A 15,185-nucleotide genomic window follows, 5' to 3' on the forward strand; every position below is an offset into this window, starting at 1 on the left:
AGAGGGTGACAGCCCATATTTCCACAGGGATGACAAGGATTCATGATGCTGGTCAAGGAAGCTGTTGACCACCTGTACAAAGGTTCAAGCTTTTATTTTCCAGCTTCTCATACCCTCAGAAAATAATATTTTCTCTCTTTGCAGAGAGAAAAGAGCAGCTAATGCTCATCCCATAAAAGCTGGGAGCTCTAAAACACAGAGGGGATCAGCTTTTCATTTTAAAATAACCATTAGACCGCTCTTATTTGACAAAGTCAAAGAAAGTAGCAACCGAATACAGAGAAAGTAAAAGTAGTTAGTGTGTAAATGAGCAGTATAAAACTCAGGAGATGGATATTGTTACCTTACTAAGTTTAGTCTGATGGCTGTTTGTCTACACTCCTCTTCAAAAATCTACAGTGATGGAAACTCCCTGGTTCTTCATGGCAATCTGCTCTAGGACTTCCCTGTTCTACTGCTAGAAAGCTTGCCTGAAAGCTAAATCTACCTTGGTTCATTGAACAGCAGCTGTAAGAAACTCCAGTGTGTTTGATTAGCAGAGCTTTTCACCATCGTCTTCATGTCAGAGTTTGATGCAGCCTTTTTGGCTTCTGCGAAGGTTTGAAGAGGATTTTAAATACTAAATGAGAGGCAGGGGCAACAGTCAGAAACAGTTTGCAGTAGACTGCTTTGATGCTGAAGAGATGCCTGAATCCTGTTGTGCCCTTTTATGCTGAGTTACCATTCATTGCTGTAGGCTGGAAGAGAAGGGACAAATTTATGGATGGCAAATGATTATCTGTCTGAGTGAAGGGAGGGCTTGGAGCCCATGCTGTATTGGGAAATGCTGCTTGAAGATCCTGCTGTGGGAGCTTGGAAGCACACAGTTGAAGGAGCAGTTTTGCACAGGGAGATCGTGGTATGCACGTCCACCCCAAGAACCGCCCACTGAGCTTGTACCCTTGTCAGCTCTCCTCTGCTCACCAGGACGGTATCTGTACCCTCTCTGCCTGATGCTACATCTGCTGAGCAGCATGAGCACAGGTGATCAACCCATAAATATTGCTCCAGCCTCAGACTAACATCTTGTCAGACAAGAGGCTGTGCTAGGCAGTGTTGAATTCATACGGAAGCACCTGACTGGCCTTTGTGAGATTCATCTTAGGACAATTCAGCACCCGGCGAGGTGGCTGGGCTTTGGCCATCTGCCCTTACCCTGTCACTATGCAAACAGCAGAGTCATTGTGCCTGTGTGAACTAGCTCCATCACAAGCCAGCAGCCCTAAAAGTATGATGCTTTACAGTGTGTTACCCCATGCTCTGCTGTTAGAGATGTCCAAGATATTGTACAGGTTCAGACAGCCACGATCCGCTAGATCAGATATCAAGGTGTAGATTTTGATGCAACTGAGTATCTTGCATGTGATCCATATACCTGATTTCCCAGGCCTTGCTGTATATGGATCATCCCAAAGCCCAAATTTCCAGTAAAACAGCCCAGTTGCCCCTGAAAACTACTGTGAAAAGCAGGTGAGAGGGATAAATGCACAACTCGATATTCAGTCCCAGCTTTCTTAATTTCTCCCATTCTTTAGTTTGGAGTGATTTCTTTCGCATCGCTGTCCATCCGTGGTCTAACAACTCCACTTACGCACGGGTTTTAAGGCTGCGATGTGAAACGTCGTTTCTCCCAGCGGCGGATCAGGTAATTCTCTTTGGCTGCCCCTGAAGTACGGACTGAGGGAAAATAACACCAATAACATTAGTAGTAACTAATCGTAATATTAATAATTTCTGCCTTTTTTATGTACTTTATTATTGCGGCTGGGGCTCTCGCTCCCAAGTGCGGCGGGAGGGAGCGGCTGCGCCCCGGCTCCCCCGCGGGCCGGGCGGGGCGGGGCGGGGCGCGGGGCGGGGCCGAGGCGCGGGCGCGGCCGTGATTGGCTGGCGGCGCCGTGAGTGGCAGCGGCGGCGCCCCCCGCGGCCCCGGCGCCGCCGCCGCCGCCGCCGCGCAGTGCCCGCACCCCGGGCAGCCGCGCCGCCCGCTCCGCCCGCGCCGCCGCCATGGGCCGCGGGGCCGCCCCGCTCCGCCGCCTGCTGCTCTCCCTGCTCCTGCTGCCGGCCGCGGGGACGGGCGCGCCCGGAGCCTCCTTAACGCTGGGGGAACCGGAGACGGCGGAGGAGCTGATGGAGTACCGCGACCCTTGCAAAGCCGGTAGGGAAGCGGGCTGGCTGCAAAACTCTGGGAGAAGTTTGGAAGCACGGCGGCTGTGGACAGGTGTCCCTGCGAAGCGCTCTTCGGTAGCCCAGGTCCGCCCGGTCGAACCGTGCCCGGGCTCACCTGGCGGCGGCGGCGGCGGGAGCCCCCCGGCCCGGCCGGGAGCCGTCTCGGCATCCCGCTGCCTTCCCAGACGCAGCGGGCACCCGGCGAGCTCCCGCGCTGCCCCCGGCCCGCCGCTGCGGGAGGCTTCTGGTTGTCTCCAGCCTGCGCCCCGCTGCCCGCGTTGCCGGGGGGCTGCAGTCCCGGGTGGGAGGCTGTGCCTGGCGCTTCTTTTGTAAATCGCCCCACACTCCCACACCGCTCCCCCACCTGTCCCGCTCCCTCTCACGCGAGCTTTCCCTCTGCAAAGCCAGGGCAATGCCCGGCCGTGCTTTGCCTTTTGGGGTTGGGGGTTCTCCCCCTCGCCCTCGACCATTTTGGCTTTTTCTGTGCATTTTCACAGCTTTTTGGCAGCTTGTCCCAAGCTCTGTCCGGCCCGAAGTTGCGGTGCGTGCCCCAGAGCGGCGGGAGCACGGCGGCGCTTGGCGGGGCTCCCCGGGGCGCCCCGCGGTAGGGAGCCGGCGCGACCCGCCTCGCACACAGCCCGCACTCCCGGGCCAGCCAGGTATTCCACTGCTGCCTGTGCGCAAATTACCGCATCCTCTCCAGGAAGCCTCCAGCTGCTCCCTCCATCCTTTTCTTGGAGTTTTTTGTTCCCTTGTCAGACTGCACTCTGCTGGTTCTGAGCTCGTTGCTTTTTATCTGTTTGAGTTCTGAAAGAGCTGCTGTCATCACTAATGTTGAATTCCCGTAAATTAAAGACAATATGGACCCGGATTTTCTCTTTGGAAAACTAGGAGGTACTCTTGATGTGAGTGTAACTCGTTTTGGTTCCAGCTATTGGAGAATGTTGTAGTCTTGTGAATTGCTTCTCTGCTGGGAAGTTGGCAACTGATGCCTTGTTAATCGTGTTGTATTTACAGATAACTTTGTGTGAAGTCCTGTTTTCTGAATACTGTAAGAGTCGAAAAAAGAAAGGAGTTTCTTTGTGTGTGGTGTTCTTGGTCTCTTAAGTTGAGGCTTTGCCCCCTGAATATGCTCCTAGCTGTTCCTCAGTGTTCCTTGGTGATAGCTTCTCTTGTTATCAGCTCTCTCCTGCCTGCTTTTGTGGTACTTGCAGCCGTATCTGCTCACATAGATGAGCTCTGTCAATGTAATGTCTTTCAGAGCTTCTCTGCCTGGTACAGCAAGTTTAGCTGGCCCGATATGTAGGCTGAGTGTGGTGGGTTTCCTTCCAAAATTCAGCTCAGTCCTCTCCAGAGAGTGCTTTTTGCACAAAACATTCCCTTGATCAGCAAGCTGTCTGTCATTTATATATGGTTTGGTGTGTGGGGAGGTTAATTCTTTTTAATGAATATGGGATCCAGCCCAAACATGCTTTACTGTATTTGTGTCTACTTCTAAATGGTAATGAATTGATCTCTCTTTCCAGTGAAACTAATTGTTAGTGACACAGCTATGGTTTAGACTTGGAGAGCTTGAGGTACAGTGCTTTGGCCTTCCCATCTGAAAATGTTTTATCCTTGTTTTCTCCTCAAAATTATGCCATCATCTCTGCTGCCTCACTTGCCCTTGTGACTGCTGGGTGCTGCTGTTAGAGCAAGTACATGGAGGATGAGGAATGCTCCTTTAAAGACCACACAGAGAACATTTATTTAATTTGACTTCTCTACATCTAACATGGAATCTGTGGCAGAAAAGGGGAAAAAAATTATTTTCCCAGCCTTCCATTTGCCTGCCTTCACTGCAGAACCTTTTAGTTTTTTCTCCTGCAGTCCCCTCATTTCCCAAGTTCTCTCCCTTTCACTTCTGTACGCACACAGAAAAGACCCTGGACTGCCAAGGACAGCCTCCGTTCATTTACATCAGCACCTCCTCTTGTGGTGGGCAGAAAAACTTTGTGTGCATTATTCCTGTTAATTCAATTCAGGCAGGATCAATCACAGAAATTATTTTCTGACTTCTCAGTGTTTGCCTTTTATGCTTTTCCAGTGTCTTCTTTCCAATAGAAAGGGAGGAGTGAACAAGACCTGTAGGTCACACAGGAAAAGGATTCCTTTTCCTCCCAGGAGCAGGCTGGTGTTTTTGGCAGTGGTGGCACACAGCTGTCTGTGGTGGGAGCTGCCAGGCACCCTAGCCCAGCACTGCTCTGGCTTTCTGAGGCTCCAGTACTGCAGTTTAAGTTTGCCTTTCTCACCCAGTCTGTGCATGTGTGGAGGACAGTACAGTGCCTTCTGCTTTGCTGCAGCCTCCTGCACTGGTGAGCAGGGGTGAGCACCATTACCAGCTTTCTCAAGTTTCAGTCTTGTTTTCTGTAGAAGAAAGAGACTCTGGTTCTTTCAGTGTGTCCTGACTGGCTGTATTTCCAGGCTCTCTGATCCAGTTTCTCTTTGTGTGGCTGTGTCCACCTAAAGTGCAGGGCACTTAGGGAGCAGGACACTCCTTACATGCTATGTACCTCTCTCAGTGCACTGAATAGTTCCAATTTTTAAAGTTAGCCCAAGACAAACCAAACAAGGCTTGTACCCCATGTTAGACCCTGTTAGACTGTGCCTTGCATTTGCAGCCTTCTTCCTATCCTAGACCATCAGCTCCTAGTGGAGCTAGGCAGGTGTTCTCTGCTGCAAACACCATTTCAAAGGGTTAGTTGAGCTAAGATTAATAAGTGATCTATTTCTATTAGTAAAACAAGGTGAAGACACCATTAATAGGGCTGTCTCTTGAAGAGGGCCTATCTGGGCTGTTGTCTAATGCCTGTATGGGAAGTCTGTCGCACTCTGTTCCTGATGAACTATAGCAGTGACAAGTCTTCTTAACTTCCTTAGGCCTGAGTTCCTCCACTCGTGGGACAGTATCGCGATCTGTCAAGAAGCATGACTGGCGAGGGCAGTGGCTGCAGACCTGCTGTGAAATGCTCAGGTGTCTGGTATGTTTTGCAAGGGGAAACAGGTGGTCTGTGGAAACAGAGCTGGCACTGTGAGACTTGTGGTGATGCTTCCATTGCCACTGTAGGCACAAGCTCCTGTGCATGGTCCTGTGGCTGCAGAATGTGTGCAGGCTCTTAGCCCATTGTGAAGACAAGCTGCTGCTCCTCTTACATGATTTCCAAAGCTGTTCAAACTATAGTGCTTTACTTATTTCCTTTTATTATCTTTTTTTATTTTTTCTAATTTCCTGTGGCTGTTGCCCAGGGGCTGTGATGGATTTAAATCTGGCAGGTTATGACATGAAAGCTTGGCAGTTCTGCACCCCTGCAGCTCATGCCCTGAGGTTGAGTGCAGACTGTTGATGGTTGTTCTGCTAGACTGGGAGTGGAAAGCCTGGCACATGCTCCTCTCTGTTGCATTAGTGGAGGATGTAATAACTTCCTGCAGCAAGGCAGGAGGGACAGTAACCTCCTAAAGCAGTGCAACCACTGAGCTACTGGTATCAACACATGCCCAGTTACCAGGGCTCAGCTGATGGGCCATAACTCCACTGCTGCTCAAGCTCTTAATTCCACTCATCTGGGATTTTCTTTTCCTAATGTGGCTGCTTTCCTGCCTTTTTGTAAGGCAGAAAGAAACAAGGAGATTCCTGAATGGCTGATCAAGGGGCAGTTGAGGCAGGGCAGCACTGTCAGGTTGAGTTGCCAGGGAAGGTAGCAGTGCTGGCTCTGTGGAGTGGATTTTGCTGAATGTTGTAGCAGGTCACTGGAGCTTTTCAAAGGGAACAGTACAAAGGTTCCTGCCCAGATTTGCTCTGTAGTAGATGGAAAACTTTCATAAACCTGACATGTGCTTTGGATGAATCTGCTCAGAGGATCCAGCTAAGGACACCCAGGCCAGTGTGCAGGTCTGAGAGAAGCTGTGTAACAGGCAGGCAGCAGGAGGAACTATGGATGCCTTCAAAACAAAACAAGCGTGTCCTTCTGAGACTCCTCAGACAAACTGGAACCAAAGGAATTAAATAGACTGTAGTTTGTTCTGGTAGTTATTTAGATGCAAGTTTGTACAAACTTTAATTTGAGATGAAGAGCAGAACCTCTGAGGTTCAAAGTGACCTCTGGGGATAGTATCATCCAACTTATGTCAGCAAGGGGAGCAGGGTGTAAATAAGAGGGGGAGAGCTGGGCACTGAATAACCTCTGGATGTGTTGATAATCCCTTCCTTCCAGCCCAAATGTGCCATGAGGCTCTTTTCCAGGTGGGGAGAAAGAGGTGCAGTTTGTTCTCACCATCTTGATTTCTTGGTACTTTGGCTCCTAGCATGGTGCTTCCTGCCTGTTGTGAGCTGGAGGTGCAGTGCAATAGCTCGTCTTCCAGGGAAGGGTCTGTTGAGGGTGTTCTGTGTTGGAGTCCTGTTTCTCTCTGCTTTAGGCAGTTCATCCTGGTGTGACATGTTCTGACTGCAGGCTGACCAAGTCTGCAGGACACAGGCCAACCTTCATGTCTTGACTCCCAGGTCAAATGCAGTGTTTCTCTGTGCAGGTGTTTGCATTAGGAGGTTGGCAGAGCTGCCTGCCCAGCCATGTGCTCCTGAGGCAGAGGGCAAAGGGGACTTGGGCTCCTGCTGCCTCCATGTGTCTCAAGAGTCCTTCAGGAGGGTTGGTGTTGCTGAGGAGAGCTGGACCAAGGAGGAGTTGCCTATAGGTACAAATGAGCCTGGCAATCAAGCTCAGCTTCTTTCCGTGGGACTTTGATCTTGCCGTGGCTTTTGCTCTGGGCCGTTGCTTGCAGTGCTCTGAGCGGGGAGGCTGCAAAACAGAGCAGGGCTCTGGCAGAGAGATAGCCCCTAGAAGGTGATTAGTCCCCATGGATTTTGTGGAGTTCTCAGGAAATGAGCTCGAAAGGGGAAGAACTGAGGCAAGAGGTGTGAAGGGGCATCAACTGAGCAGCAATCCCATATCTCCTGTTTCTTTATCACTAGAAAAGTTATTAGAGAAGCAGTTTGGCAATGATAGCTCATCTTTTCCTGCAAGCCACTGCTCCTTCAAGTGTGGATGCTGCTTGTCCATCACAGGATATTGTTGTGCATCGTTGCTCCTCCTCCACCTGCTGATTTGATCGACCAACTTCTAAATGCCCCATGCATTTAGAATTCTCACACTGAGTGCTGTCCTGAGAGCTGTAAATTGTGCTTCATTGTCGTTCTGTTCCTCACAGCTCTTCCTCTGTATAGGCACAGTGGCTTTTGTTCTAGAGACTACACATTGCATTCGGGCTGTGGCTGTGGCACAAACATCTGAAGTCAGGTGCAGACATTTCTGTGGGCTACTGAGGGATTTGCTATTAGGAACTGAAAGCCTCGAGGGGGTAATCAAATGAGAAAGGGGAGAGAGCATCTGTAAAGTCTGGGTCATTTGAATGTTGCTTGTGGTTTGAGTGGGAGGCAGATGCTGTTTCCCCTGTTGGAAGCATGGATCCATCATGTTAGCAGGGCAACTAGAAAGCTCTTTGCAGGCCATGCTATGGATCCAGCCCACTCACTTCTTGACAAGGGCTTTCCTGCAATCTTGCAAGTGGTCCTGTTTAGTTTGGCAGTGGTGAGAGCACTGGCAGAGTGTGTGCCAACCTGCCCTTTGCTTGGGAATCACAGCATCCTGCAAAGAAATCTCATCTGCATCTTACAGATTTTCTCTACAGCTTTGAAGCTTCTGGGCTTGTATAGAAAGTGGCAGTGCAGCTGTGGTGAAGGTACCAGTCCTCTGGTGTGGGGTCTGAGTTGTAGAAGAGCATGGGAGCTATAGGTTTACCCAAGGGCAGTCCCTGTGATGGTGGCAGTGCTGGGAGCTGAGTCCTGGTCTCCTGATGTTAGAAGGTATATGGCCTTCCAGAAAGGAAAGCTTCCTTTCTTTGCCACCAATGCTTATAGGAATGCTCTGGGAGAAGAGTCTGGGACATGACTCAATCTGTGGATTCCTCAATGCTGTGTTGATGGAAACTTTTATCGAGGAAGGAGAGAGCTTTCACTGGCAATCATTCTCCTTGCGTTTTTTCCCTGGTAAATTGCAGGAAGGGTTAAATACTCAAGGAAGAAACTGACTCTTTTTGGGTGGTCTGGGAAAGAATGAGAGACTAGGCTGTTCAGTCTTTAATTTACCTGCTTTGGGGAGGTGACAGCAGTGACAGAACGGAAAACAGGGGGGTGAACACTGCTGGAGTCACTCTTCAGTGATGCAGCTGTTTGCTACTGGGAAGGTGTTTTGCAGTGGGGTGGAGCTGCAGCAGGAGCTTCCTTCTGAAAGGGAAGGTTTAAGGTGACTTTTATTATAATCCTAGCTGAGCACAAGCTAATAGCTCTGGCTTAAAGAAATAATAACCACCAACCCTTTTATTGCACCCAAGACTCCTGAGTAGGGAAGTCAAGGGCCTGGGGAATTGGAGAGCAAAACCTTGTGATCATTGTGACTTGAGATTTGGGTCTGAAGTCCTTCCAGTGTTTACCTGTCTTCTTGGGATCTGACTAAATCCTGCTTGATCTTTGACACTTCTTGGGGTGTGTTGGATCTGCTTGGCCTGTAGGAGTCGTAACTCTCTGTGCTATACCTACACCTTGGGATTTAGCGATGAACAGGACAGAAGATGGGCAAATTTAGGACAGAGGACTTTTTCTTTTTTCCCCCTGCTTAAAAAAGCCTGGTAGGGTGGGGAAGAGGTGCTTGCAGTTGTCATGGATACTTCTCCAGAGCTTTTATTGAACTTTGTAGTCTGGGTACAGTTCACAGGTGTCTGCCCTTGACCACATCCTGCACAGGTGGAATCAAGGAATGCTGCTTGTTCTTCAGCTGTTCTGTAGCATAAGATTAGTAAGTCACAGAGTCCCAGACAAAGGCATTTAGAATCTGTGCTGTAATTCTTCCAGGATTTAAAAGTCCACAAAGCTGAGGATTTTGGTCAGAGGCACTTTCCATTTGGGTAATTACATTATACCTTTGCAGTTGTGCTTGGAGATTTTACTCTCTTCCTGCTCCAACCTGTGTAGTGTGCCTGCTCTGGCTGATGGTTAACACAAGAAGTTGCTGCATTTACTGGTAACCCACCTCTTTCTTGCTGCTAAAACTGTGCCTGTGGGTGTCTCCCAGGTGAGCAGCCTCTGGCCCGGTCTGGGAAGAGCTGTGTGGCTGTAGATACCCACTGCAATGTGCTTAGGCTCACGCAGTAGTCCTTGGGAAATTGACAGTGCCATGTGCTGATACATTCTAACCTGCTTCCCCTGATACTTTAATTTCCTTCTTTTTTCCCATGGCCTTTGCTGCAGAAACTTTTGTGCTCTCTGCCTGCTTCCCTCTGTGTTTTCTACAGATTCATTTCAGGTGTTCCCCCATCTCCCTTTTGCTGAAGCCCTCTCCAAACCCTGCCTGGAGAATTGCTCAGATCCTTCTCTGCTTCCTGCCTCAGGTGTCCTGCAATGCCTTCTCCCCAAGGCTGTGGGGTAACCACATCTCCTCTCCCATCCTGTCTGTAACTCCCTGTCTGTAACTAAGAGGTCAGTAGGTTCTTCTATCCTTGCTCACCCAAGAGCAGCCCTGTTGTGAATCCACCTGCTGTGCTGCACTTGACCAGCCAGTTGTGTGCCACAGGCTGTTTGCTGTGATAATTGTGCTGCTCTGCCCTGCTCCCCTTCCCTTCGAGAAATAGGAGGGGACTGTAGGGCTGGCTTCTGTGACTCCGAGTGCAGAGCTGTCTGTGCTGAGGAGGTGATGATGGGACTGGGGGGACACTGACCTGACAGGGTAGTCTGTATGCTGGTTTGGAGATGGGCAGGCTTGGCTGAAAGGAGGCACCTCTGACACTGAATGACTCTGTTGTCCTGGATCACAAGTATTGCAGGTATTAAGCTGCAACAAAACCACTTTCAACTAGTGCTGAAATGTGATTTCAGTACTCAGAGGAGATAGATGACTAAGCAGAAACTGGCTGTTGTTTTGATTCAGCTGCTAGGTCTTCTGGGTTTGTTTGGTTTTTGGGTTTTTTTAATCCTTTGTTGCAGCTGAGCTTCCAGAAATGCTGATCTCCAAGCATACTTTGATGTTCAGACCCATTCTAGTGCTTCCTGAACAGGAAGACTCCCTGTCAATAGAAACTTCTTAAATTTGCAAGGAAGCCCTTGATTAAAGAACTCTCAATGACTGATTGCTCCTTCTTGGCCAGTTTGTGTCAGCCCAGCCTGCAATGGAGGGAAATCTCTAACTGCGTGTTGAGAAGGAAGCCCACAGGAAATACCAGCAACTGGTAAATCCTGGTTTCTCAAGCCTCTGGTTTGAGTGGTACAAATTGTTGGAGACCCACAGCTGCTGCTGGTCCATGAATCAGCTCAACTTTAGATGTGAATGGAAATTCACATCCTCTCAAGTCATTTTGTGTTCATGTAAATGTATGTCAGCACTCAAGGAAAAAGCATCTGTTTAATTTCTCCACCCACAAACCCCAATGGTGTTCACAGAGCAAACCATACTACAGTATTCTGAGACAGAAGTTTAAGCCTGCTGAGTGCTTTATCTCTTCCTGTTGAGAGTTGCTGCTGGAGTACAGTTGGCTCCCTCTGCCTCCTTATTAGAAGAGGCTGACTGATGCTGTACTGGGTGCTGAGAATTATCTTTCTCCACTTTTCATGTCATAGTGGGTGTTGCCAGTCTCACGCTCCTCATCAGTGTGACTCTGAACTTAGCGTTGTCTGCAAGCAGCATTGCCTAATTAGAAGCACTTTCATTTGCTCAGAACTGTGGCAAAATTGGCTGGTTTGTTTGGCATTTTGCATGCTGAGTTTCAGGTGGGACCTGCTGGAGGTTGTTCATTTCAAAGAGCAGACTTTGAAAGAGACGGATGCAATTACAAACTGTGCCCTTCTTCCCACTAACAGTGGCTTTACCTGACAGAAGGGCTTGTCCCAGCTCCAGGAACAGACATCTGCTGTGGAGGACTGTCCACACTGCTGTGCGTGTTGGCAGGATGTGTGTGATGAAGGTATTGCTTCAGTAAGGCATTGGTTTTGCTTTGAAATTCCTCAGATATAAAAATCTTTAAACTCACTAGACTTGCAAAGTCAAAACTCACAGAAATGCCAGAGTCAGGTCTGCTTTGAAGCTTATGGTGTAGTTTCTTGGGCATGAAGGCAGATGATGTGACATGGAACTCTGACTTGAACAGCTATCCTCTGCAATGAATCTAACCTGAGACTCCATCAAATACGAGTAACAAAGGGCATTTCTGGCTGAATTATCTATATCTCTGTTGCAGAAATTGGGTAGTGGGTAGTATACAGGGCAGCTGCCACAGGAGAAGCTTGTACAGCTGCATGGCAGAGGTGTTTGAGCTGTACTGGATTCAAGAGGGCCCAGACTGAGAAACGTCCATTGGTAAATGATTCTTGCAGGCAGTGGGGGAACCCAGTGTAGTGACCTACAAGTTCAGTGGCCTTAGGAAAAGGATGGAACTCTTGCACCTTCATCTCCCTCATGCAGTACCTTGGACCTAAGTAGATCTATTCCTTGGGTCACTTATTGTTAGTAGCTCAAACTACATGTGGGCAGGGGAGTGATAAAGCAGCAAGGGTCGGTGCCTCATTTGTGGGGCCTGCCAGTAGGGCTCCCAAATGCATCTGTCTTTGGATGTGTTTGATACTCCAGAGGTCTAGTTCAGCCTTCTGTGATCACCAGGTCTTGTACCCTGCCATTGCCCACATGCTTCTTTGTTGTTTTGTTTGCCTGTGCATTTCCAACAAAGGTAAGGAACAGAACTTTATATAAAAGTGAGTTTTGAGAAGACAGCCAAGAGCTGTCTATGTTATTTGTACGGTCTGATTTCTGGTGCAGTCTGTTTTCCATGGTTCTGTTGCAGTTACATCAGAGGTTCATAGACCATTATTTTTTTGACCATGCTGGTACAGCTGACCCAAGCAGGCAGAGATGCTCTGGCTCTTGGGGCTGACCCTTTGAGGGGGCAGGGTGGCCTGTCAGGCTGGTTTTGCCCTGGAAGAGGAGCCTGCTTTTTGCTGTGCTGTTGATGTTGGAAGAGTGTTTTTCTCAGTGAGGCTCTGAGCTGCAGCTGTACCAAGCTGCTGATGTGTTGTGCAGTTGACCGCTGCCTGGATTTAATCTCTAACCTTTGATTGTTCTTGAAAGCATGTTCTAGGGATTTCATTCCCACCCACACTGCTCCTGTGACCCCTTCCATTTCCTGGGTGTCTAAGTACAGAACAGAAAAGATTCATTAACCTGGTAAATAACCTCTTTTTATGAGGGAAGTGATTTTCCGTCACGCTCTGTTAGATCCTATTGATTTCTGGTTTTCCCCTCATTGGCCTCTTTTGCCATATATTCTCCTCTTTGTCATGCTTCAGTAGGAAGGTGATACATGATATGCTGGTTTGGTTTTTTTTTTGCTGTTTCCTGGACAAAGAGCTGGGATCTCCTAAGGCCATCGCTCAAGTGCCCACGTCTCTGCCTTTTCTTGGAAAGCTTTGTTGTCAAGGCAAACTGCTGGTTGGTAATAGGATGTTGACATGAGGAGTAAAACCTCCTGGCTGCCCTCTTTTGTTTTGATGTTGAAAAGAGCATCTTTTGCTCTCTCTGCCCATTGTACAATCCCTCATCTCCTGGCAGAGGTGTGACACATTTGCCATGGGGTTTGCAAGCATGCGTGAAATGGGGAGACCCTCAAGCCATCACGTGTGCCTGCTCTTTCTGTCCTCCTGGGCTATGGCAGTGGCTGGATCCCCGTGCTTTTGTGGTGAAATGGAAGGACCTGCCAGGTTTCAGCTTGTCCCAGAGGCTTGTTGTTAAGGTAGATTGTGGCAAGTGTGGGGGGAAGAGGCATCGCCTTGGATCTGAGTGGGAGGCATGGGGGTGTCCCCTGTTTCAGAAGGAATAGGACATTCAGTGCAAAATTCCACATGGGGAATGGGGAAAGTGTTTGCTTCCCAGCCAGTTCCCCTCCTACTGTGCACATTTGTGTGTTTCTCCCTCTGGACAGCCATCTCTGTGCTATTGCAAAGATAAAATATTACAAATATTACAATGCTAAATACATGCACTCTCAGCAAGATACCTCGGTTTTGAGCAGGCTGTTGTTGTTTTCTGATGTACTTAATTTTTAGACAGAGCCTTTCTGTGATTCAAGGCAGATATTTCAGTAGTTGGAGAAATGGTTTTCTTTCCGAAAGTACACTTCCATCTTTTGTGTTAATTTCTCAGCTTCCATAGTTTTTGCTAAATTCCTCTTCTTTATGTATAAATATTCTGTGCTAGTCCTTTGTTGAATTATTGCAATTGTGAAGCATCAAAGGCTTAAAATCTAAGGGAGCATTATTGTTTTTATTAGAGTTTTGTGTTGCTACAGGAAGGTGTATTCTTAAGCTGTGGTTGGTCTTTACACTGCCTGTCCTAGTGCAGATCACAATGATCAGCTTTGCCCAAACAGAGAAACAGAGCTCTCTGTGGCAAGGGTTGTCATCTAGATTGTCCTAAAGAAAGGTGTGTGAAGAATAGATCCGATTTATTTACGAATCTTAGGCTGTGCTTTCCCTAAAACAGGCAATTAAACCCTGAGGGGTCAGTGAGGGGATATGAGTTCTGTTTGCAGACCAAGCAGACTGATCCATAGTGGTGCAGAGTGGAGAGCTGTGCTCTCAGCTCTCAACAAAACAGGGCCTGGCTCTTGGTGCCAGGCTGTTGGAAGCCTTGCTTTCATGGTTCACTACGGTATGTGGGGAAAGACGAAGAAGGTAATTGGAAGTTTTTGTAGGGAAAGGGGGTGGATACTTGGTGAGTTGAATACACCAGAAATCTGCTGAAGACCTTACTGGATCACAGTCTTTGTTTTTGGTTGTAAGCAGTCGTGAGGAAAAAAACACAACAAACTAAAATGTCTAAAATGCCTTCGATCAAGCGTTTAAAGTTGTTTTCCTCTTATTGCTTTCAAGGCTTTGAACTTTGAGTCTGTGGTAGGGTTTTTTTGTTTTTTTTAAAGTTTCTACATGTCCTTCATTAACCCCAAAGGCTCCTAACATACCTTGAAAGGGGCATTGTAATCTGTACATGTTAATGCAGGTTGGAGTAGAGAGATTGGAAGGTCTCATAGCAAAGGGAAGGCTGGTAATGTTGCTGTCAGCAGAGGGTGGCACCATCAAAGGAACAACTGGATGTGGGCCTGGCTAGGGAGGCTTGGGACTCCTTAAAACCCACTTTGGGATGGCATTTTCTATCTGGTGAGTGCAGGACTGGAGCTTGGTGACCTCTTCCTGCAGGACTGTTTTCAGAATGCAAAAGTGTCCTTTCAGTTGATGTGAAAGCTCAAAGGATTGTGTTTAGGGGCATGCAGGTCTTCCTTCCTGTGTGAGGAGTGGACCTCTCCTCTGTGGTGCTGCCATGTGATGCCAGCAGCTTCCTCAAGGGCTGGTCTGAGGATGCCATTGTCTTCTGAGGAGGGAAACTCTGGAATGAGCCGTGTCCTGAATGGACTGGAAGTGAGGAATGGGGTTGTGCCTCTTCTCTCCTCCTTTTGCTGGTGTGGAGGCAGAGAGGGTGACGGATACACCAGAAGTTCTGTGCATCCTGGGGCTCTTGTTACTCATTGTCAAAAACTGCAGCAAACTCTGTTACGTTGTCACAAGCCAAGGTCCTGGCCTTGTCTCCATCCCCCTGCCTTGCCCTGAATTTTGCTAACATGCATGAATACAGAGTCCTGAAATTCAGGTTCATGGTTCCAAAGTTCATGGTCTTGAGAATAAACAAAAAACTATTGTGGTGGCTGAGAGCTGTATACCCCATTAACCCAGAATCATAAATATTTATTGTGCTGGATTACAAAAGAACATAGAGACTATATTGTATTTCCTATAACTTTATTTCCATGGCATCTTTTCTTGGTGGGTCACTTTAATGTAAGCTTTGCTTATTTAGTTGCAC

The 15,185-nt window shown here is 48.3% G+C and overlaps 1 protein-coding gene across 1 annotated transcript in view; it reads left to right on the forward strand.

The window, feature by feature from the left end:
* Nucleotides 1-2,043: 2,043 nt before the first annotated feature.
* TLL2 (tolloid like 2) overlaps nucleotides 2,044-15,185 on the forward strand; it is an 88,038-nt gene continuing 74,896 nt past the window's right edge. Inside the window, exon 1 of the mRNA XM_048311737.1 lies at nucleotides 2,044-2,194. Within this exon, the coding sequence (XP_048167694.1) occupies nucleotides 2,044-2,194 (151 nt within the window). The remainder of the gene's footprint in view (nucleotides 2,195-15,185) is intronic.

This window comes from Corvus hawaiiensis, chromosome 8, assembly GCF_020740725.1.
Source record: "Corvus hawaiiensis isolate bCorHaw1 chromosome 8, bCorHaw1.pri.cur, whole genome shotgun sequence".
NCBI classification, from domain to species: domain Eukaryota; kingdom Metazoa; phylum Chordata; class Aves; order Passeriformes; family Corvidae; genus Corvus; species Corvus hawaiiensis.